General features: G+C 52.0%; 1 protein-coding gene and 1 long non-coding RNA gene across 2 annotated transcripts in view; one reads left to right on the top strand and one right to left on the bottom strand.

Annotated features, from left to right (window-relative positions):
- Window positions 1-12567, bottom strand: part of SLC26A9 (solute carrier family 26 member 9) — a 30379-nt gene extending 17812 nt beyond the window's left edge. The window contains exons 1-5 of the mRNA XM_025362773.1: window positions 12475-12567; window positions 4828-4970; window positions 2091-2230; window positions 1850-1960; window positions 1019-1194 (exon numbers count right to left, since the gene is read on the bottom strand). Of these exons, the coding sequence (XP_025218558.1) occupies window positions 1019-1194; window positions 1850-1960; window positions 2091-2230; window positions 4828-4952 (552 nt within the window). The 5' untranslated portion in view covers window positions 4953-4970; window positions 12475-12567. The remainder of the gene's footprint in view (window positions 1-1018; window positions 1195-1849; window positions 1961-2090; window positions 2231-4827; window positions 4971-12474) is intronic.
- The window catches only part of LOC112609749, a 42349-nt gene continuing 23892 nt past the window's right edge, over window positions 4259-22715 (top strand). Inside the window, exons 1-2 of the long non-coding RNA XR_003116235.1 lie at window positions 4259-4327; window positions 4740-4899. This is a non-coding gene — a long non-coding RNA (uncharacterized LOC112609749). The remainder of the gene's footprint in view (window positions 4328-4739; window positions 4900-22715) is intronic.

Raw genomic sequence — 22715 nt, 5'->3', positions numbered from 1 at the left:
GAGGTCCTCTGTGACTCTCTGCTCTGTGTTCCTACAGTTCTTTGTGCATAGCTCTACTTTGCTGCTTATCTCACTGCATACAAATTTATCTGTTGACATGGCTCCTTCCTCTGCTGCACTGTGAGCAGCTTGTGAATTGGACCTCTTTCTCACTTATCTTTGTATCCCAGGGTTTAGCCTAGTTCTTGGCAAAAAACTGAATGAATGAGTGAATGGAAAGGTGCTCTCTGGGACTGCATTTTGCTCTTGCATTCTGTCATGTGGTGCTTCCCTTCATAAAACCTAGCAGAATCCTTTGCAACCCTTTGTGGAAGCTCAATTTATGTTGTGCAACTGCTGCTGTGGCTTGGAGCAGAGGAGGCTGCAGCAGGGTGAGGGATGTTAGAGAAAAGCAGCAGTCTGCAAGACTGCGCTGGCAGAGAGTTGGGTTTCTCCACGGGATAATGGAGAGAGGCGGTGAGTCTTTTAGACAGTTTTAAAGCTCAGGACAGTTTTACCAGGTGCAGCTGTTGTTTTTTTTTTTGTATGGTCCTGCTAGATGCAGGTAGGAGACACTGTTAATTTTCAAGGTTCACTTTAGCCCTGGGATGGGGAGGAAGGAGAAGGTAGAGCCCTAACTTGGATTTTTTTTTTTTTTTTTTTTGAGACAGAGTCTCGCTCTGTCACCCAGGCTGAAGTGCAGTGGCGTGATCTCAGCTCACTGCAACCTCTGCCTCCCGGATTCAAGTGATTCTTCTGCCTCAGCCTCCTGAGTACCTGGGATTACAGGCGCACATCACCAAGCCTGGCTTATTTTTGTATATTTAGTAGAGATGGGGTTTCATCATGTTGGTCAAGCTGGTCTCAAACTCCTGACCTCAAGGGATCCGCCCACCTCAGCCTCCTAAAGTGCTGGGATTACAGGCATGAGCCTCCACGCTCAGCCCCCTAAATCAGATTTAGCATCAAAGCTAAGGCTTTGAGGCAGGGGCAGGGTGGTCTGATGCCTTCCTAGCAGGGTTGGGGGCTGCCCCCTCACCTGGATGATGGCAGTGAGGCAGGCTAGCGTAGCTGACACGTGCAGCCTCTCTGCCTCCATGGCTGCTGTGTCCACATAGCTCTCATTGGTGGCATTGTTGAAGACCTGGAATTTCGACTCTGGGGCCAGCTGCAGACAGATGTTACCCACCAGGATGCTGATAACGGCAAAGGTACCTGTGGTGCCCCACCCAGCCAGCAAAAATCAGAGGTTTGGACCACACCCATGGAAACCAGAAAGGGGCCCAGGAACGCTTCCCGACCCCCAGGGGGATGGATCCCTGTACCTCCAAGGCTCTTCTCCATCATAATAAAAACAACCACTCACTCTAACCATGATCTATGCTTTTCAAGGTGCTTTCACCTCAACGGTCAATATTGTCTTATCAGATGCGTGAAGAAATGAACTCAGAAATAAATACAAGCAGAGCCTGAACCAGAAACCAGCGCTTGTGACCAGGCTTTTCTCCATCTCACTTAGCACCAGAGAAGTACAAATGTCCCTGTAGTGGGACCAGCCAGGGAGTTAGATGGTGATTTCTCACATCTGTTTAAGCATGGTATAGCATATGGTATATCTTATTCTGCCAAGCCTTCCTCTCATTCCTGGGGGGAAGATGGAACAGGTAATGCTAACTGAACTCAAAGAGGCTCAGTGGTTTCCCCAAGGTCACCGAGGACCTGGGACTGACATTCACAGCGACCATTCCCCTAGGACTGATGACAAAAATTCTAGGAGAATGCAGGTGGAAAGTCTCCCGAGCCCCCTTTGCCACACCTCCCATCTTTGTGGTCTGGGTCATCCTGCCTGCCCAGAGGGGATAGGCCTTACCTGGCACCATCTGGTGCACTCCCCCCAGGAAGAAGTAGGTCAGGAGGGGGAAGAAGGAGGAGTAGAGGCCATTGACTGCAGGAAGGTTGGCCAGCAGAGCAAATGCCATGCCTGCAGAGGACAACGAGATTGAAGCTCAGCAGCACGACTGACTTATGGGGATCACAGACGGATGGAGTGGGGATGGAGAGGAATGATTGGGGAAGTGGCAATCCAGGCCTGGCTAAGGGGGCCCCTTCACCTTGTGGGACCTGGATGGATCCCCCGCTGAGTCCACCAAGCAGGTCGGGAACGATGTAGTCTTTAATCTTGTACTTGGGGAGCCAGGAGAGCACAGGCAGCAGCCCAAACACCACAGCTTTGATCTTGGCTGAGGAACATCTGGAGGGGAAAGGGGAAAATTTCCAGTTGGCTCTGCATGGCTTGGACATTCCATGTTGGAGAGGGATTATCATATCCTCCTCATTTCATTCATTGGTTCATTCAAAATTCACTGAACTATGTGCCAGGGATACTGAGAAGAAAAGGCAGGAACTTTTTCTTAAGAGCTCGTCAACTTGCCCTGGGCATTAGCTGGAGGTCTTCTGACTGCCAGCTCCTTACCTGGGGAGTTTACAAGACTTGGCTTAAAGGTATGGGTGTTGTGGTGGCTCAGTCTTCGGAGGTATCAGATCCGTCTCCTGGCTCAGATGGCTTTTCTCTGGGAAAGGCTCCTCCGAGTGCTGTCTGTCTGATTCCAGGCCTGGGTACCTGTACCTTGGCTCTTGCTGCTGTGTGTGCATCCTGTGTGTGCATTCCTTGCTTTTTGTCTGTCTCTCCCACTAGGCAGCAAACCCCACCACGCATGGCAAAAGTCTAGCTCTCCTGTTCATCTTTGTACACCTTGAGCCTTGCACAGGGGCACTTAGTAAATATTTGTTGAATAAATGAATGAGTGAATACATCTGAGTGGAGTCTGCCTGCTGCCATTTTTCTTAGAACTTCCTTGAAAAGGAAGGCTCTATTGTTCCTGCAGGGTGAACTCTGCTGACTCACTATCCTGTATGTGTGGTAACTCCAATACCGGAGTTCTTTCTCCTGTGAATTCACTGGGCAGCAGAGGAGGGATTAATTCACTGGTCAACGCAGGGTGGGGAGAGTTGATTCCTTCCCTGTTTGTCGAACACCTCAAGGTCCTTTCATAGAAACCCAGGAGCGGTAGGAACAAGGGCTTACAAACTCAAGGGTGACAGCCAGTGGATTGATGACTGGAAGTGGGTGAGGGGCATTTGCTTTCCTTCTCCCAGTTGAGGGAACTCGAATACTTAGGGCCCATCTGGTGACTCACTGGCCTGCTCTGATGAGGCTTCTTTTCCTGCCCAGCACCAATTCCTACTCTTTGCTGTTGTTCAACAATAGATTCCCTGACACTTGGTCCCCTGGATGTCACCCAAGACTGAAACCAACAAAGACAATGCTTTGTACCTTGGAAAGTCTGGGCAGATTTTCTTTTCCAACTAACACTCCATGAAACAGCATCATCATCAATATCGTACCCCATGTCCCTTCTGGGGCTCATGGGTGCCTCTGCCATTCCTGGGATGCTGGAAGGGGAGGTAGATGGGGCATAAATTGCTTAATGCAACTCTAAAGCCTTGCTCGAAGAGAGAACCAGCCCTGCAGGGGCTCCATCAGGTCTGCTTGTGGCAGAGAAAGCAGGACTTATGAATAGAGAGCTGGCTAGGGAAAGAAAAGCAACTCATTTGAGGGCCAGTCCATGCCCAACCTTACTTGCAAGTCTGCTGTATGTTGGGCAAAGCAATCTGAAGCTTGAAAGAAGAGCTGGACACAGAGGCTGAGAGGGATTAGCTTTCTAGACATTCATTCATTCATTCATGAAACAAATATTTATTGGTGCACCTTCTCTATGCCAGACACTGTTCAAGGCTCTCATGCCAGCATCATGGGAATTGTTAGTTTGCTATATCCCTTTACAGCTTTCATTATCCAATCTTTTAGCAGATCTTCTCATCCTCGGACTCTGTGCCCTAAAGTCTTTGGGCACAGAGACTGGCAGAGACCACTTGTCTGAGGAGCACAGCTGTGAGGACAGACTAACTGGGCAGAAATGGAGCCTCCCAAGAGAAACAGGGTTGGGCTGGGGCTTTTAGTAAAAACTCAAGTGGGTGATTCCCCTGGCCTGAACCAGTTCCACCTGCGTCTCCACTTCAGCCATTACCAGTGACCTCAATCCAGGTAACTGAATCAGCCGTCTCCCCAGGGGAGTGAGGGAGAGTGAGCCGGCCTATAGCTAGGCCGGACGAGGTCTGCCAGGAGTCTGGGAAGGGGAAGGGTGACGTTCGCAACCCCAGCCTCCTAGGGTGTGGGTATGGATCACCTTGTGTAGCACCTCCTTATGGACAAGGTTTCATACCCACCATCGCATTTCCAGGGAGCTAAGAATGGAAAGAGCCTGGGCGATGGTAGGACTACACCCTGGTAGGTCCCCTCAGTAAAGTCCAGAAATTTAGGGCCTCCTTTTGGCATTCTCTGGACCAAGTGGAGGAAGGAACATCCGGGAGGGAAAGGACAAAGGGCTTGGGGTGATGGTAACTTCAGGTATTTTTTGTAAGGAGGGAGCAGGGTGTGGATTAAGGGCTCTGATGCTCCCCACCCCTTCATAATGTAACATGCTCATCTACTGTGCCTTAACAAACCCAGAGAGACTCGGGTGGATTGAGAATATGGGAGATGCCATGCAGGGGTTTGGGGATGCCCTATAACCCTTCTAGATGGTTCTTGCTCCTGCTACCCATCCTCCCTGGGGGTCTCAGTACAGATGAGGTTGTAGGATCTTAAATTCATCATTCAGAACCTCGCTTCCCCAGGGCTTCCCTTAACCCCATCTTAGGGATACTGGTGCAGAAGCTGTGTCCTGGTGCAGAAAGGATTTTGGTGGGGAGCAGAGGAGGCAGGAGTTTGGGTTCTGGACCAGTTACCTGAAGGTATTGCGAAGTTTCTCTCCCACTGGGTATGTCCGGTCCTTCTTCTCAAACTCATCGTCGAAGAGGGTGAGAGAGTATGCGGCTCTGTCTACCACGTAGCGGGGCCTGGGCTGGCTCATATCTGGGGCATTTACAAGCTTTGGGAGAAGCAAAGGAGGGGAGAGTGAGGGAACATCCCTCTCCAGTGCCAGCCCAGGCCTTCTCTCTCTGGTCCTCGCAGCAGCCGAATTTTATTCTGGCCTTCCCCGCCCCGATAAAGCAAGGTGCCTCCCTTCCCTCTGTCAAGTTTTTCCGTCAGACTCCCTTCTTGCAGTGGCCTTCCTTCCCAGGCACTGATGATGCATACACTCGCCCTGGCTGTTTTGCTTGGCGCTCAGTACATGGCTGGGACTCCACACCTGTGACGTCACCATCACCCCCACTGAGCACCAGGCAAAGGGGAGGTAGAAGTACGAGGGCAGGAGTCCCCACTTGATTCAGCACGTGGACCCTACTCTCCCCTGACCTCTGGTGTCCCCACAAGCCATACTCCCTCCCCAGACCTCAGTTTCCCTGGCAGAAAGGTTCCTACCATTCAACCAGTCAGTCTGGAAGAAACAGAAAACAACTTGCCTGGAGGCAAGGGGATAGCTGAGATGACCTCAGGAGGACCCTTCTTGGATAAGACACCTAGAACTTCACCAACAGGTTTCCCAGGGGGACAATGGTGTGTGTGGGGAAACCAGGATGGTCCACCTGCCGGCTCTCTCCCACGGCTTCCTGTGCCTAACCTTTCCCCCACCCTTTTGTACTGCCGCTCCTCTCCTCCTCACGTTTGCGCAACCTCGCCGACGTTCCAGGAGCTGAGTTGGGCAGAGCTGAGTGCCAGGGCCCCTGAGGAGTTCCCTGTAGGAACCTTTCCCCCTCCCTCTTCCAATTACTGGGCCTCCCACCTCCCCTCTACCTCCCAGAGCTGGGAGAAGTCGCTCAGAGGACCACAGAGAAAGGACAGAGAAGAAAGAGATGGGGCAGGCTTAGAGTGAGGATTTGTATCTGGGAGGTGGGGATTGTGGGGTGGCTGTGGCCAGTTTGGCAAAAGATTTGAGATGGGGTTGAAAATGAGTAACTACATGGGGGCTGGAGATACCCCCAACTTTCCAGAGGAGAGCCTGAGTGAGAGGGGAGGTTGTCAGAGGGGAGCAGGTTGCCTAACGCTTTTTGTGGAAGGGTCCAGGAGCCTGGGTTAGTCCTGCTTTTATTGAGGAGGTAGAATGGGCAACATTATTTTTTGAACCTCAGATTCTGTATCCGTAAAGTGGGGGTAACAGACATATCTCACAGGGTTGTTGTGAAGATCAAATGAGTTAATGGATAAGAAAGGGTTGTGTAAAATGTAAAGTGTGATGCAAATGTGAGTTTCTATTATGAATAAGATTGTGCTCGTTGGTGAAGGCTGGGCTGGTGCATTCTATTCATTTGGTCTTGGGGTCCCGAGGTCCACTGTGAACTACAAGTGAGGGTGGGATGCCCAGCAAGACCCCACAGGTGATACCCAGCAGAAGGGGAGGTGGGAGAATGAACCTACCCCCAGTGCCTGTGCCCAGCCCCTCGCCTGGCCCTTAGTGTACTCAACAAATGCTTGTTGAGTGAATTGATAAATGGTGTTTTGGAGGAGACATGGACAGAAATGAGTAAGGGCAATGGCATGTGAGACATTTTAGTGGGAGAAATTAGAGACAGGGTGGCTTAAGGAAAACAGCACAAGTTTGAGAGCCAGATGACCTGGGTTCAAAGATTCAGTTTCTTCATCTGTAAATGGGGATAATAACAGTCGCAGGCAGTTGCTATGAGGATTAAGTGAGATCATGTGTATGAGGAGGCTGGCCTTTTATAGGCACCCAGTAAATGGTAGTGGCGATGATTACTATGATTAAGATGGGAGGGTGCTTTCTACCTCCTAGCAGAGACTATTCAGAGGCTTCCGGCCCTTCACCGGCCCATAAGGCGGGGTGGTCTGGCTCTTCCTCTCCACCTGCTCCAGAGTCTGCATGGGTCTGGTTGTCCAGGTGGTTTGCCTGGGGGGCACAACGAGTGGGGAGCATGACCTCCCCCCATAGGAACCGGAGCTCCAGACCTTGCTTCAGAAAAAGACTTATGGTTTGGGGAGTCTAGCCCAGGCCACTAAACAGACCACCTGCAAAAAAAAAAAAAAAAAAAAAAAAAGGCAAAAATTTCAAGGGGGGCTGAATGAAAAGAAGAGCCCTTTGGAAGAGGAGGTGATGGGAGATCTTGCTTCCACACCAACCAACAGACAGCGATCCCTGAAGCATCTTCCTAGGCTGCTTTCAAAGGCTCTAACTTGCAGTAGTGTGTTTGCGGGGAAGGGAGTTATTAGCATCTGATTCCGCTGAACCCTACTATCCCAGCTCTCCTCCCCGCGATTTCCCCACTTCCTCAGTGGTACCTTTCTTCCTGCCACCCAGCCCACCCCCTTCCTTGTTCCTGTCCTCTCCCTCCCCCTCAGCCTCCATTCAGTTGTTCATCAAATCCTGTTGTTATTTCCCTCCTTCCTCCCTCCCTCCCTTCCTTCCTTCTTGTCCTTCTGTCCTGTCCATTACCTCCATGCCTCCACCCACCCCGTCCCATCACCTCCATCTTCAAGTCTTATCTCACACCTGGACTATTGCAAAATTGATTTGCTGGTCTCCAGCCATGCCCCTTCAACCCAGCCTAAACTCCCTGCTCCGAAACCTCTATCTCCCTCATTTCCAGGAGGATGAGACCCAAACTCCTTATTTTGGCATTTTTGTTTTTTTATCCTCTGGCCTCGTATTGGTGGATTCGGGAAATCTGTTGGCCGGGTCCCTCCACACCATCTGGGCTGGTCTGTTCTGCACCCGCCAAACAAGCCTGGGTGTCTGTTCCCACTTTCCTCCTTACCTGAGCTGCCCTGACTCATTTCTGCCTTTCTAGACTTGCCCATCCTTAAGACCTGTTGAAGTTCCTCCTCCTTCCCTCTCCTTCCTCTCCAACACTTTTCCCTCCTCCTTCTTGCCTATGAAGCCTTTCCTGACCACCTTGAAGAAACCCTGAAGGATTTCTCTTTCTCCCAGGATCTCCACGTGCACCCCTCCAGCCTGTACACTAGTGTTGGCTTTGGCCATTTTTCCTTTGGGAGGAAAGCGGCAGGGGTGGCGGAAGTCCTTCAGAGAGCAACAGGTAGGTGACTCAGGACCAGTCCTGCCCCTCTGGGCAGGCTCACAGACAGATGGGGCGCCAGATGCTAGGGAGTCCCCTCTGACACAGGCTCATAGAGGAAAAGCCTCCTCTGCGTTACTGGAATACCAAATCTGTCTCTTTCCCATGCCCTCTGCCCATCCCAGAAATAGGATGCTGAAGGGGAGAAGGCTCTGGGAGCTTTCATAATTCTGAGTTTGCATAAAGAGGAGAACCCAGCAGCCAGTCAGAGTCAGAAAGTTTTGTGTAGAAGAGAACTTGAGGACCACATTCGTCCAATTGTCTCATTTTGCAGATAAAGAAACTGCACTTGGTTCCAACTCTGATATTCCTATTGGAAGGGGCTTCAGAACTTCCAGGGACAAAGCTGATCCCAGGACAATGTTTTCCCCTGAGTGGCACCCAGAATGCCCCTTTCTAACCACCCTGGCGACCTTGCCACCCCAGCTGATGGGACAGGACCTCTGGGTTCTGTTACTCCTCTTGAGGGCTCTGGTTCCCTCCTGGCCTTGGTTTCCCAGGACTATGATGGCCAGAGTTGCAAATCTGCAGCCACAGTAACTGCCCCAGCTCCTGGTGAGGAGGTGCCCTCAACGTACTTCCTAATTCCAAGAAAGGAGTTGAGGTGGGGTGGGACGTAGAAGGCAAGGTTACTTCATCCCCAGCCAGCCCTTCAAGTGAGGACAAGAGGTGGAGGGAAGAGGGATGGGAGTGGCGGAAAAGGGTGAGTGGCATGGTGGGGAGGAGGGGTCTCAGAGAACTAGCAGGGACGGGGGTTCCAGGGAATCCTCAGAAAGGGTGTCTCACAATGCTAGGTTAGGGGCGGGAAAGTGGAAGAGGGAGCAAGAAAGAGAGCCAGGTATAGGGAACATAACAATCTGATCCCCAGTTAAACAAACAAACAGCCCTGCTAGGTGATGTCAGCATCGCTGGAAAAAAAAGTCAAGTGCCCTATTGCCAGAGGTGTGTATCTACGAGCCCTGCCCCCACCACCCCTCCACAGCCTCCCATCCCCCCACCGGGCCAGGGATAAATAGCAGGTGCTATGTGATAATACTGAGAAACAAAAGGGTGACCCTGCCCCTCCTCCACTGTGCAGGGAAGGGGGGCAGGTCCCAGAGAGCTAGAGGGACTTAGAGGAGGGGCTGTGAGGTTTAAGGGGAGTAGGGGGTGAGCCGGGGAGAGCAGAGGGCAGGAGATGTGGGTGCATGGACCATTCCTATGCCCCGGCAGGAGAGTGGGTCAAATCTGGAGCAGAGGGGATGCAGGGGTCCTGTGAGGTGGAGGAGCTGGGAGAGGGGAAGCAAAGAGAAAATAGACCCTGTGTGGGGAGGGGGACACAGGCTGGAGCAGATCCCCTCCTGGGTTTCTCCAGGATTTCTCCTCCAATGAGCTCATGCCAAAGAAACCCCTGGTACCTCCTCCCAGTCACATTTCTGACCAGGTCTCTGTCAACACCATCCAAATATTGTAGGCAGAGATGGGCTGCGGCAGAGATGGGCTCAGGCAGAGACAGTGCCTGAGTGGATGCACCGAAAGGCTCGGAACGGCACATGGCCGTGGGAAGCATGCAATAAACTCCGACTATTATCATTACTGCCATGATTCCAGAGGAGCCTCTTTCCTGCTCTGCCATCTCTAGTGGGCACTCTGCCTTTTTTTGGCTTTCCCTTTTCCATCTGCCCCTGTACTCGCTGCCCCATGACCTAACTCCTCCAAATTTTCCCAGGACTTGAGAGGAACAGCAGAAAATCTTGTCAGAAAAGGGTAGAACATCGGGGGAGCAGGACGATGAGGGGCCTATTTGTGGGTTTTGGTCGGATCTGGAGGCGATGCTGTCACTGTGGCCCAGGCTGACTTCCTCCCTCAGTCCTGCCGGGTATGTGCATGTCGGGGAGGGGGTTTTTGACGCATGTGTGCCAGGTACAGGAACAGCCCCGGCTTGGCCAACCTACCCTGGCGTCCTTATCACTGGTTCCTAGCCAGCTGGTTGCTGTGTTCTGGGAAGAGGAAAAGTCACCTTGAGGTTTCCCCTTTGCTCTAGCTGCTGGTTGCCTCCCTGCCTCATCCAGGGTGGGGGCCACAGGGCAAGAGCAGCCTCTGAGTGACCCAGGTATGAATGTGAGGGGGACAGACAAACTGGCTGGGGTCTCAGTGGGAGACCACATCCCTGGCAGGAGGAGGAAGGATGTAGAGGCCTCTGCACCCCTCAGGCTTTTTTTTTTTTTTTTGGAGACGCAATCTCCCTTTGTCACCCAGACTGGAGTGCAGTGGCACGATCTTGGCTCACCACAACCTCTGCCTTCTGGGTTCAAGCGATTTCCTGCTTCAGCCTTTCTGGGAGCTGGGATTACAGGTGTGTACCATGACACCCAGCTAATTTTTTTTTTTTTTTTTGTATTTTTAGTAGAGACAGGGTTTCGCCATGTTGGCCAGGCTGGTCTCGAACTCCTGACCTCAAGAGATCTGCCATCTTTAGCCTCCCAAAGTGCTGAGATTACAGGCTGAGCCACTGCACCCAGTCCCCCAAGGCATTTTTAAACACTCCTTTTCCTTCTATTGTCCCTGTGTTTCCAGGGCAAATCTCTCCCCGCTCCTCACCCAGCCTAATTTCCTTCTCAGTGTAGGGGAGGATGAGATGTCCCTAAGGTGTCATAGAGACCGCATCCCGTGTAGAGTAGAGATTCACTGATACTAACCCCTAAATCCCCACTCTTTATCTCCAGGCGGACTCTCCCTCCCTCTGCACTTTCCCTGCTAGGGATGGGTGCTGGGCTGAGGAAATAGGCTTCAGAAAGAGGGATCAAGGCTAGACTTTGAGAATCACTTCCTAACAGCAAGACTGACAAGGTCATGGGCTCCCTGGAATGGGCACTTGAGGTTAAATTCCTAGAAGTCTTTAAGGAGACTGGGGCTGCTTTCACTTGGAAGCAGGGCCTGGGCAAGGAGACCAGGGAAAGGCCCAGCTGCTCTGGTCCCAGAAATCCAGGCGAAAGCCCGGAGAGGCATCCAGTAAAGATCAACTCCCCTTGAAGGGGTGGCTCTGCCCCTTCCATCTTCCAAGTAGTGACCCCGCAGCCCGCAAAGCTTGGTCAGTGTTGAGCTGGTCCTCAATTCCCCCAGCCAGTTCACGGTGGCTGTTTAGTACGGTTTAAGAGGCACTCTTGAATACTGGGTATATGCCAATCTCCGGAAGACTCTGGGCATTGAAAGATAAAGAGGCATCCGTCTCTGCCCCAGGGTTTATACAAATGAGACTCAGAGTGGGTGGCTAGCTCTGGAAAGTGCCTGGGAAGGCCATGCTTGCAGTGGAGGTGCTGCTGGGCCATGCTGGTCTCCATGCGGCCCATGCAGGGTCTTGCCGGGTTCTGAATGCCAGGGCCAGGATGAGGGAGGTGGGGGAGGACCGTGGGGCTCCGAGAGAGGGTAATCTGCATGAGTGAAGTCACTCAGGGGGAAAGTCCTCTCTCAGTCTGCCCACTTGGGGAGCTGTGTCACTCCAAGGTCTTCTTTTGGTGCTCAGACCCTTGGGGTCAAGTGTAAGGGGCAGTTGATGCTGGAATAATCAAAGCTTTCCTAGGTCTCAGCTGGGGACCCTCTGGGCTAGTTTTGATGAATGAGGGCACTGCCTGAGAGTGGCTTGGAACCCCTTGGAGCTGCAGTATGAGGGGTTTGGAGGCTGAGAGCCTGGGGAGCTGGCGGCCCATCCACCGTCCTGGCCCAAGCCCTTCTGTGTTGAAGCATTCACCAGGGAGTCGGGCATCCCAGGTCCAGCTACCACCCACCCACCTGCCTGATGGAGCTGGTCCCTTGCTCACCCTCTCCCAGTCCTCGGTTTCCTCCCCCTCCACCTCTTCCAACTTCTCAGGACTAATGAAGATACATGGGATTCTGTGTAGTCCATGCTAAGTTCCCTGAGCTGGTGGAGAAGTAAATGAGTGAAAGATGATGTCTGGGGGGTAGAAGGAGGGGAGACAGCCGTACAGAGTAGGCTGGTGAGTCAAGCATTAAGAGCTTTTGCCTCCAAGACTTGAAAAGAAAGGGAGAGGAGCAGTCCACAGCTTCAAAGGCTGGTGCAGAGGAAGGTCTAACATTTTCGTTTCCCTAGGAGGCCTTGCCTCGCTCTGTTTTGGGGTCTGGCGGCCTCCTCCACCATACCTTCACCCTACTTGCTCCCTCAGCCAAGCCCAGCCTTGCAACCCAGGTCCTTACATGGACCTGAAGACCCAAAGGGCGTCTCAGAGGGGAAGGGCTGGGAGGCTGCTCTCAGACTCCAGGGGCCACAGTGTCCTTCCTACTTGTGCTCAGGTTGGCAGTTGGTTCCTGTCATCCCTCCTCTCATCCCTCCTCTCGGTACCCCTGGTGCCCGCCCTCTTGCAGGATGACCCCAGCCCAGTGGGGTGGGCTGGGCTGGGTGGGGCTTACCGGTGGGTGAGCAAAGCCGGCGGCTGGGCAGGGCTGCAGGTGTGTCTGGGGAGCGGGCAGCCGAAAGGTGTTCCTGAGGTGTGTGAAAGGGCTCTGCTCAAATAATCCAGGGAGGCGTTTATAAATAACTTTTCCTCAGGGCCACTGGGTGAGCCCCGGCTTCTGATTGGCTCAGAGGGGAAGTGGTTTTGAACACTACACCATAGCTAAGCCTGAGGAGATAGGAAAAGGAGATAAGGGGGAAAAGGTCCCAAATGAACAGCCCTTTTTTTGTTTTACCTGGGGAGCAGGGCTGTTTGATGGGAGCTTGGCACTTCCTAAATCCACCCCGAAGACAATAGGTCACATTCAGCGGGGCTCCTGCCCCACAGGCTCCCCCAAGGCAGCCTGGAAGGAGGGGGATGAGGCAGAGGAGGGGACAAGGCAGGACAAGCTCCTCTCAGCTTGCTGTCCTGCTGCTTATGGGGCTAGGGGTCAGGCCAAATAGCCTCTTGGACAATGGGAGCTATTGAGGCCACCCGAGGGGTGTGCTCTTGGGGCTGCTTGCTTTGAAGATTGGAGATCTAGGGGGTGGGAAGACAGTAGTCCCCTGAACACCCCTGGGGAAGGGGAAGAACCATGTCTGGGAGGCCCTGGGAGCCTTTATGTGGTTTTGAGTTGTGATGGAGACCTGGTTCCCAGTTCTGTCCCCAGTCTTAAGTCGCTTGTGAGTTCTGTGCCTTGGTTTATCCAACAGTGCAATGGGGGAAATTATTCCTGGCCCTCCAGGTAGTGTGCAAAGAGAACACAGGGGTTTAGGATCTGATAAAAGAGCTCAAGAAACTGGACTTAGAACAATTCTATGAGAGGCGACCTGAAGGCTAGCAAGTCTCCAATCACAGCCCTCTGTTGCTTCCAGGAATTAATGTCTCCCTGGGTCATGGCACTGCTCCGGCTGCTGCCAGCAGAGCTGCCCATCCCAGGCCCATTGAGTGCTGTGGAAGGACCTCAGAAAGCAATTCTGGACAGGGGCTGGGAGGGTGAGTGGAGGTGTTTCTTGATTTAATTCCTGGGAGGGAGAGTCCCTTCCTGACACCAGGTGCCCGTTCTTTGAGACATCAAAGGCTGCACTGTCCTCATCTCAATTGTCCTCCCATCTCTCCAAAAGAAACCAGAGGCTCTGAAGTGGGCTGGAATCTGTGCAAGGGGCTTCAGTAAGGCACCTCTGGAAGTTGGGGTGAAAGTTCCCCATGGTGAAATGCGCTAGCTTCAGTACATAATAGGGACTCAATAAATATTTGCTAAATGAATGAAAGAGTGAATTGTCTGCAAGCCCAACCCAAGGGATAGTTTGTAGATGTATTACTTGTGGGGACTAGGGAAACACCCGGGGTCACTCAGAGTTGTCAGGGTGTAGCCAGACAACTGGCTGAAGAGAGCCAGAATTCAAGTGACCCAAGTGTGCCCTGACACCCGGCTGAGGGAAGGATGTGTGCATGGACACTGCCTCGGGGAGCCCTTCCCCAGACCCCTATGTGGACTTAGCTGACAGGTTGCACATTCGTTCCTCTGGCTTCCTCTGCTTCACTCTCATAATACTGACCACAATTAATGGTAATTATGTACGGAATTGTCAGTCTTTCTGCAAACACTGTGAGCTCCCTGAGGAGGGCAAGGGGGCAATGCCTTTTTTGTATCCCTACCCATCTAGCCCAGTGCCCGGCACTTAGGAGGAGCTCAATATAGATTTGTAGAATGAATGAACAATTGTACGATAGAGTCTTTAAACAAAGCAGAGCCAGAGGGCGAGAATTTGTCCATGCATCTTCAGTATTGTCCAGTGTCATGGGTAGCCTGACCTGTTCTAAACTTTGGCCAGCAAATTCCTAGAAAGCAGATGAGTCATTAGGTTCTTCCTGTAGCCAGGTGACAGTGGCCATCAAGATCAAACAACTAAGTCCCCTTGCTGAGACACCATGTCCACCAGGGAATCTTCTGGTTGTTCGTCCTTTAGGGCAGAGAATGCACTGCCCAGCTGGCTGGAGCATCTAGGGCTGCTTTTGCAGGCATGCTTCTCTTTTAAATGACCCATGGACACTCTGGGCTACCCATTGGTCCAGTGTGAGTTTCATTAATGTGAGTTAGTATCTCCTGAGTCTGACCTACTTTCCATAGTAACACTTGGTTTTCACACAGGTTATTTGGTTTAATTCTTATACCAAACATATAGGTATGTTACTGTCATTTTTTGATGAGTAAACTGAGTTGACTGAAGTGAAATACCTTGTCCAAGGTCACAAAGATTTGGATGCAAGAGACAGGAATCTAACTTGGCTAAAATGGCTTCAAATCCTCTGCTTAGTCTATGATATCATCTTAACCTTTGAGCCTGCGAAGCTAAGGATGAGATCCTATTCAAGACCATACCTTTTAGATACCATCAGGCTCCCTTGCAGGTATAACTCCTAAGGTAACCTGGATGAAGATGTCTGGGGCCTCTGGGACATGTGCTGGAGTTGGAAACTTGTTGTCTGTTCTCCTCAAAACTTTTCTACTGTCTCAGCAAAATTCTGAGCAGGTAGCCCTTGCATCATAGGGACAGTAGGGATAGATGAGCCCAGAGATTCCTCTGAAGTCACCAAGGAAGATGGACAGGGGCCTCAGAATCTGGGGACTGGTCATTGGTGGGAGGTCCAGGAAGAAGGAAAGCAGACCAGAGGCTAGGGAAGCAGAAGACAAGAGGGAGAGTGCCCCTGATGGCTGAAAATGCATCTTGGGGGTATCTTGGGTAGAATTAAAGTGTGGACAAATTTAGGGTTGGTGGAGGGAACACAAAGATATGGAGAGACAGGTGATAGGAATAGAAACACAGAGAAAAGGTGAGGGAGACAAAGACTCAGAAACAAAGAGAAAGGAGCCAAGGACACATTAACAGCCATAGCAGCTCAGCCTGGAGTTTTGTTAAATCATCTGTGTTTCATGATGAAAGCGATGAAAAGCAACCCTATGCCTCTCTCTGGAGCAGTATAGAGAATCCTTTGAAAGCAACCTACTTCGCCCCCAGCCCTGGGGTGGGATGCTGCATTCATTCATTCATTCATTCATTCATTCATTCATTCATTCACTGGTAACCTCTTATCGAGTGCCAAGATCCTATACTGGGAAAAATGAAATAAATCAGACACAATCCCTGTCCTGAAAAGATCTCACAATCTGGTGAGGAAGACAGGAAGGTGAAGAGACCACTGTAACATGGAACATAGGGTGCTATGGGAGTACAGGGGAGAGGCGCCCAGATCAGCCCTCCAGGGAACAGAGAAGGAGCTGGGAAGACTTCCGGCAAGAGGAGGACAGGAAGGTCGGTCACAGCTGCAGCTTGGACACCTGAACTGTAGACTCCAGGCCGGGGAAGACTCCCAGGAAGAAGTAGGATGGCGGCTGCCCCGGAAGTGCTGTTTCTAGAAGGGTTTTCCAGCTTCTTCCCAAGTCCTTTTTGACCTCTGAAAGCATCCAAGATTCTCTGCCTTAAAACCCATCCCTGTGTTCCCCTGTGATCCAGAGCTTGCGACCACACACACACACAGTCACGCTGAACAGTCACACATAACACTGAGTTATGCAGATAAAGCCAATGTATTCCTAAGGTTCTCTCCTGACGCATCTCACCTTTGAGCTGACCTTGCTAAGAAACAGCTGGTTTTCAGATGAGCAAACTCAGGCTAGACCTGCAAAAAGGAGACGAATTCTGCCACCTCTGTCCATCCTTGGGGCTCTGGTCTTATCTGCACCTGCTGGCTTCTTGCACGTGTGCCCTGTGTGGGTGCCAAGGGTGTGGGCAGGAACATGTTTTGGGCAGACCAGCCCAGTGACTTAAGCAAACACCTTAAGGCTGAAGACAGCAAAGTCTTCACCACCCTGCCCTGCAGTGGCAGGATCTGACCTGGCCCCGCATGGCTGCCAGTTTCATGAGTGCTTGAGAACTGGTGGGACTGCAGAGGTACCCAAGAAGAGGCGAATCCTCACTTCTCTCCCCTAGGAAGCCCAGGGGCTCAAGTCCTGCAGCTGTGAGTATCTTAGGCTGGTCAGGAGACATGGAAGGCAAGGCGAGCAGGGTGATGCCAACCAGTGCTTGGTCTTTCAACACAGGGAACTCCTAGCATGTACCCAGCACTGTGCTAGGCACTGGGCAGGCAAGACCCAGTGAGAACCAGTCCTTGGAAGATCAAGACCCTGGCAGGAGCAGGCAGAGGAGGCTTCTAGAATACACACAACAACAGAGCTAGGGGACAGTATGTTAGGAGGAACCTTAGGGTGGACTCTGAGGTGGCAAGGGTCTGGACAGTTCTTGTCTGGAAACAGTCAGGTCAGCATTGATCATGATCTCTGCACATCTGAGGCCAGAGGAAAGGATGTGTCACAAACCATAGAACGGGAGACAAGGAAGGGGCCTTACGGTCCATCTGGTTCACCTCCCTCATTTTACATATGAGATACCTGAGGCTCCAGAAAGGGCCAGGGACCTGCCCAAAGTCACCGAGAGAGATAATGGCAGAGCTGAGGAGATGGCTCAGGTCGGTGTCTGCCTCAGGACCCCAGCCTATCCCTCTGCCCTGGCTCTGGAGCACAAACCAAGCCCTCTCTCCACAAAGAGGTCAAGAAGTCATGTGGGGACCTCCTCCCACTCCCCATTTGGTCATTACCCAGACACACCCTGTGCTCCGAGGTGGGCATGTGCTGGCTGCCGCTGCAGAGGGACTGTTCTGCCCGTCTGAACTCGGTTGACTTTGTTAAAGGAGTAGTTTAGGGTCGGGGTTGGAGGTGTAGGGGAAGCAGGTCTGCAGCGTCAGGCTTGGGAGCGCAGGGGGATACAACTCCTAGGCGGGCGGGTCCTGCAGCTTCTAGAAGGAGGAAAGGATTCTGCTCGAACCAGAAATTGGCCTGGGTGAGGGTGGTTCCTTGAAGCCCTGGACTGTATCACAAGCACTTGTGAGACATCAGAATGTACTGGAAGAAAGAAAACTTTAGGCTCAGATCTTGGCTCTGGGATTTGCTAGCCATGAGACTTGGGGCAAAGTATTAAACTCCCAGGCTCAATTTATTCATCTGCGAAGGGGGCCGAGTGGCAAAAAAGGAGGTGCAATTGTAAGGTGAATTCCTTTCCTTTGGGCACAAAGACAGGGCCCAGGAAAGACAGGGCCCAGGAATGACCACTGGTGGCATGGCCATTTGCTTATCTCCATCATCTCTCTGAGAGCGCAGTGTATCAGCCCTTCAGCCACACCCCAGCTAGGCAAGACCCTTCTCAACTGCACAATGAATGGCCCTTGTTCTCTTGTCCCAGGGAGCCAGTAGTGCTGAGCTCCCATTTGCAGGTCTTGCCTCACCATCTCCCAGAGATACAGCCAAGTGGCAGAATGGGTTCCAGAAGGCTCCCCTCCCAAGCTTCTCCAGCAGAGCAAAACCATGGTGGCAGTCACTGCACCTGAGCCCTGGAACCCCAGCCCCCTCTGCTTCTTCTCCTTTTGGAATGTGCCAGGTGGAAAGGATGTGAGTGAATGTGTGTGTGTGTGTGTGTGTGTGTGTGTGTGTGTGGTGTCTGCAGTGTGAATTTTGAACAGGAGTGAGAATGCTTTTCTTTTTTCTTTTTTTTTTTTTTTGAGACGGAGTCTCGCTCTGTCGCCCAGGCTGGAGTGCAATGGCCGGATCTCAGCTCACTGCAAGCTCCGCCTCCCGGGTTTACGCCATTCTCCTGCCTCAGCCTCCCGAGTAGCTGGGACTACAGGCGCCCGCCACCTCGCCCGGCTAGTTTTTTGTATTTTTTTTAGTAGAGACGGGGTTTCACCGTGTTAGCCAGGATGGTCTCGATCTCCTGACCTCGTGATCCACCCGTCTCGGCCTCCCAAAGTGCTGGGATTACAGGCTTGAGCCACCGCGCCCGGCCGAGAATGCTTTTCTAAAAGAGAGGGATACTTGGGTATATAGTACACCTTTCCTCTTTCTCCCTCCTCACCTCCACATGCTCCCTAGTGACCAGTGATCTTTGCCTAGCCTTGGATGCAGCTGAGCCCTCTCGCCCTCTAGACACCTGGAGCTTTCCTGCCTAAGGAATAAACCAGACTCTCTAGAGCCAGACACACAGGTGTAGGCAGCTTTTGCAAGAACAGAGTCTTGCAGCAGGGGCTGCTCCAGTTCACACTGGAGAGAAGGGGGAGTGGAGGGGCATGTGTCTACCATGAGTGTTTGGGGGACAAGTCCAGAAATTTATCAGCACCCCTCTGCAAAGTAAACCTCCTATTGCTGTGGGGTTTTTTACCTTCCAAGGTCAGGGTACTTAGCTCCCTGATTCTACCCTCTCCCTCTTTCCAGCACCCTCCCCAGAACTGATCACTGAGGGCTAAAGTGGAGATGGTAGTAGTGTCAAGGATAGGCTTGCAGCCCTAGAGAAAGGGCATGTCCATCCTAGGAAGGAGACTAGATCCAAGCCAGGGCTTTAGTCTGGGACACACTTGGGTGCCCTGAGCAGCCTAAACTCCACTCTCCATCTGGGATTGGGGTCAAGTGTGAACTGTGCATGGGATTCCCTGAGCAAGGTGGGCCCAGTATGAGGGTGGAGGAGGAAAACAGGGACTGGCCTGCTGGGACTTCAGCTGGGGCCACTTCTCTGGGTCTCCCAGCACAGCAGGCAGGCCCTAGGTAGGTGTGACAAAGCCTGGCTGAGTGGCGCTGGGGTCCAGCCCTCAAGAAATACCTTCACCCCCAGAGTACAGGAAACAGGCCACTGAACGAGTGGGTTCTTGGTCAGCTGGGGCTAATTCCTGTCAGCCCTCCAGGACTGTGCTCTGGCCTGGCCTGCTCACAGGGCTGCATTGTTCCCTGGGAGCCTCTTGAGCATTTAGCTTGTCTCGTCCTGCTGGGACATTTGTTGGCTGTGATTCCTGCTGAAGACATCTTCATGGGGCAGGCAGGACGCCAAGTTTGCGGGCAGGACTTGAGCGGCTCCACTGAGCCGCCGGGAGCTCAGAAGCAGCAGGGGCTCGCCAGCCTGGGATGTGACCATCTGGGGCTGTTTGCCAAGGGCAGGAGCAAGTTTGCTTGAGAAGTTCTGAGAGTCCCGCTGGCCCTGGCAAGGAGACTGAGTGCAGGCTCTGTCCGCAACCAATGTCCTGAGATTGGCTCTGTCCCCTCCAGAAACAAGCTGTGTGATTATAGGCGAGTTAATAAACCTCCCTGAGCTCTTGGCCTCCTCATCTGCAAGATGTAGCAGCACCTACCTCAGAGCGACTTTGTGAAGATTAAACAAAGTAGTGCATGAAAAGCACTTAGCTCAAGGTCTAACACTTCTCAGCTCCAGAGGGCCCAGCCCACGAACACTGCCCTTTCTCTATGCTCTCTCCTCATCCAGCTTGGATTGCTCTCCCTTCTCGCCTCGTCTTCCCAAGTACTTCAACTCAAGCCACATCTGCCTGACGCCTGCCGCTTGCTCTGGCTGTACCCACACTCCCCTAGCACTCTCAGGTGGTAACTGCAGTTAGATACTTGACCACGTGTTGTCAGGGATTTGGCTCTAATGGGAGGCTTCATTCCTGGAGCATAAGATTTGGGATGTTTGCTTGTTTTGTCTCCTTTGCGGACCAAAACATACTAAGCATTTTAACAAGAGTGCTTACCTGTTGACTGAACATACCCGTCCTGGGTCCTGCCCCTGGGCAATTAGAGTAACCATAATTTATTGTGGTTGTAGTTATGCTCTTTGGAGATCCGAGGGTTCCAAAGATGTGCTTCAGTTGCAGCCACACCCCACCAGCTGGTGAGCTCATGTGAGTGTGACTTACCCACATTTTGCTGGCTTGTGTCCCCTCCCTCTGACTCAGAGCTCGTGTCCTTCCTCAGCTACAGTTTGCTGTGGTTATGCTTGGGAGTCTCTGGGGTGTCTCTGGGTAGGCGCTTCTGCTCCAGACTTGCTCTTACTGTCTCTTGCCCAGGGGTCATGGAGACAGCGTCCCTCCTGAGAATTCTGCCCTCTTGCTCTGGTGCCAAGTCCTGGAGCTCCAACCCTTGAGGGTCCATATCTCAGGGCACACTATGACCAGCTGCCACATCGTGTACCATGAGAAGTGTGGGTTGTGGCATCTCTCCAATCTGCATCGCATTGTGTTGTCCCAATCCTGAGGGTGCTATGGCGCAGACTGCTAGTTATCCACCATCAGAGACGAATTATGGTAGGACACATGGTGGCCAAGTGAGACTCCACTTCCCAGCCTTCCTTGGAATGAGGTGTGGCCATGTGGCTGAGTCCTCACTGGACTCTGGAACGGAGAACGAGGCCGGTCACTTACAGGTCTGGGTCTTGAGTTGTTGGGCGTGCTTCCTGTATGCCCTCTCCGCTTCCTGCCAGCTGGAGCCTAGATGAGGTGGTGACCCAGCTTTCACTATGCATGATGACAATGGCCTGGCAAATGGGAAAGCAACAGAGGGAAGGAACCTGGGCCTGTGAATGACCTCAGGAAGCGGAGAATGCCAGCAGCCTGGACTGCTCACTTCGAGACTCACTAGTGCCCCAAGAAGAGAAAAACTCCCGTACTCTGTAATCTACCATACTGAGGTTCTCTTTATAATGGGACTTTAGTCTTTAACACACACGTGGGCCCTGAGTCTCATTAAGTCCCTGGTGAGAACAGCTCTTTCTGCTTCTGCTGTAGTCCTGCACCACATCCACCCCGCTGCCCGCCACACCCTCTCTAAGGGCTGAATGGAACCCAAGGGCCTAACTGGGGAAAGAGGTCATAGAAGCCCATTTCCTGAGTTCTCCTTCCCTGCGCCAAGGGATTTGATCACAGGGACTCTTCCTTTCCTGTAAATGCAGGTCTGGAGGACCTTTGATTCACTAGCTCGTCAGACCTACCCAGACTCTGGATTCTAGTATAGGGTCATCCGGGTCACCTAGCCATGTGCATCTTTAACAATGGAAGCTTAGTAATTAATGCCCCAGCATAAGTTAAGCCTCATTGAATGAGGGCTCAGTCCTCCTGCTTGGCTCACCTCTGTCTCCTGCTTAGAGTAAGAGAAAGCAAGCATTGGAGGTCTTTCGGATCAGAAAAGAACCCTGTGGGTTAGTAACTTCCAGGCCCCTCTTACTGTCTCTTATAGTAAGCAGGTGATAGATGAAGTTGTGCTACTAATCGAGGTTAAGAAAAAATAGTGCTTTAAAAGTTCCTTGCATTTGTAGAGCACTTAGAGTTTATAGAGTGCTTTAGCATGCATTATCTGAAGCTATTTATCCCCATTTTGCATATGTGGAGACTGAGGATCAGTTACCCCCACCTAGGATATGCCCAAGCTTGGGTTAGCTCTCAGGTTTCCCGACTTCTAGCCTTGTGCTCTTATTTCTATACACTGCCAGGCTGAAAAATAATGTTTTGTGACTTACACTCAGGAAGTTGTGAACATTGAGGATGGCTTCGAGACGAGGGCATTGTGTTCACTCTGGGGGAGGCATTTCACCAACTGAGGTCTCAGTTCCTTGTGTAAATGTGAAAGACATGCCGACCTCTCCCAGACCAAGCAGAGAGTTTGTTGTTGTCACACACATGGTCCCTATTCCAATTCCTGCCCTTACTCTAAGACTGTAAGGTGAATTGGTCTGTGGGCTTAGATTTGTCTGAGGAAGTCGGGGTTTGAGAAGAAGATGTGTCCTGGGGCTGCTGCTTGCAGGTAAGTTACCCCGAGGTGAACCACACCAGGCTGTCCTCTGGGTGGTGAAATGTCATCTGAGACAAGTCCTCAGCCCAGGGAGACTGGGATGGGGCTGAGGTGAGGACTTGCTCTTTCACCTCGAGTAGCCCAGCCACACCAGGTGCCTGGGTGGAGTGTAGGATAAAGGGCCAGTGGGGAAGAAAGGTTGGTTTGACCCTAGTGCCCCTGATTTTGCTGCCCCACCAATTACACAAACACAGCCCTGCACACCTGACATGAGCACATCAAGAACCACAGACCCCAAGCCCCAGGCCCCTCAGCTTCTATAGAAAAGCAGCATGCAGGATTCAGGTTAGACACAAAGGAAAACTTCCCAGGGTATGGGTATTAGATCAGAGACTGGATAGTGTGGAATTTTCTGAAGGGTGTATGATAGTTTCTATAAACATGAAAAAAATGCTTATCCTCTGGTGAAGGGGGTGGGGGTGGGGCTGGTAGAGACAGTTCAAGTGGACTTGCCTAGAGGTAGCTGGATGAATAATGTGTAAAACCTTACTGGTCAAAGCCTT

The sequence above is a fragment of the Theropithecus gelada genome, chromosome 1 (genome assembly GCF_003255815.1).
Source record: "Theropithecus gelada isolate Dixy chromosome 1, Tgel_1.0, whole genome shotgun sequence".
Lineage (NCBI taxonomy): Eukaryota > Metazoa > Chordata > Mammalia > Primates > Cercopithecidae > Theropithecus > Theropithecus gelada.
Note: the sequence above shows the minus strand (reverse complement) of the source record. Positions and strands in the feature narration are given on the sequence as shown.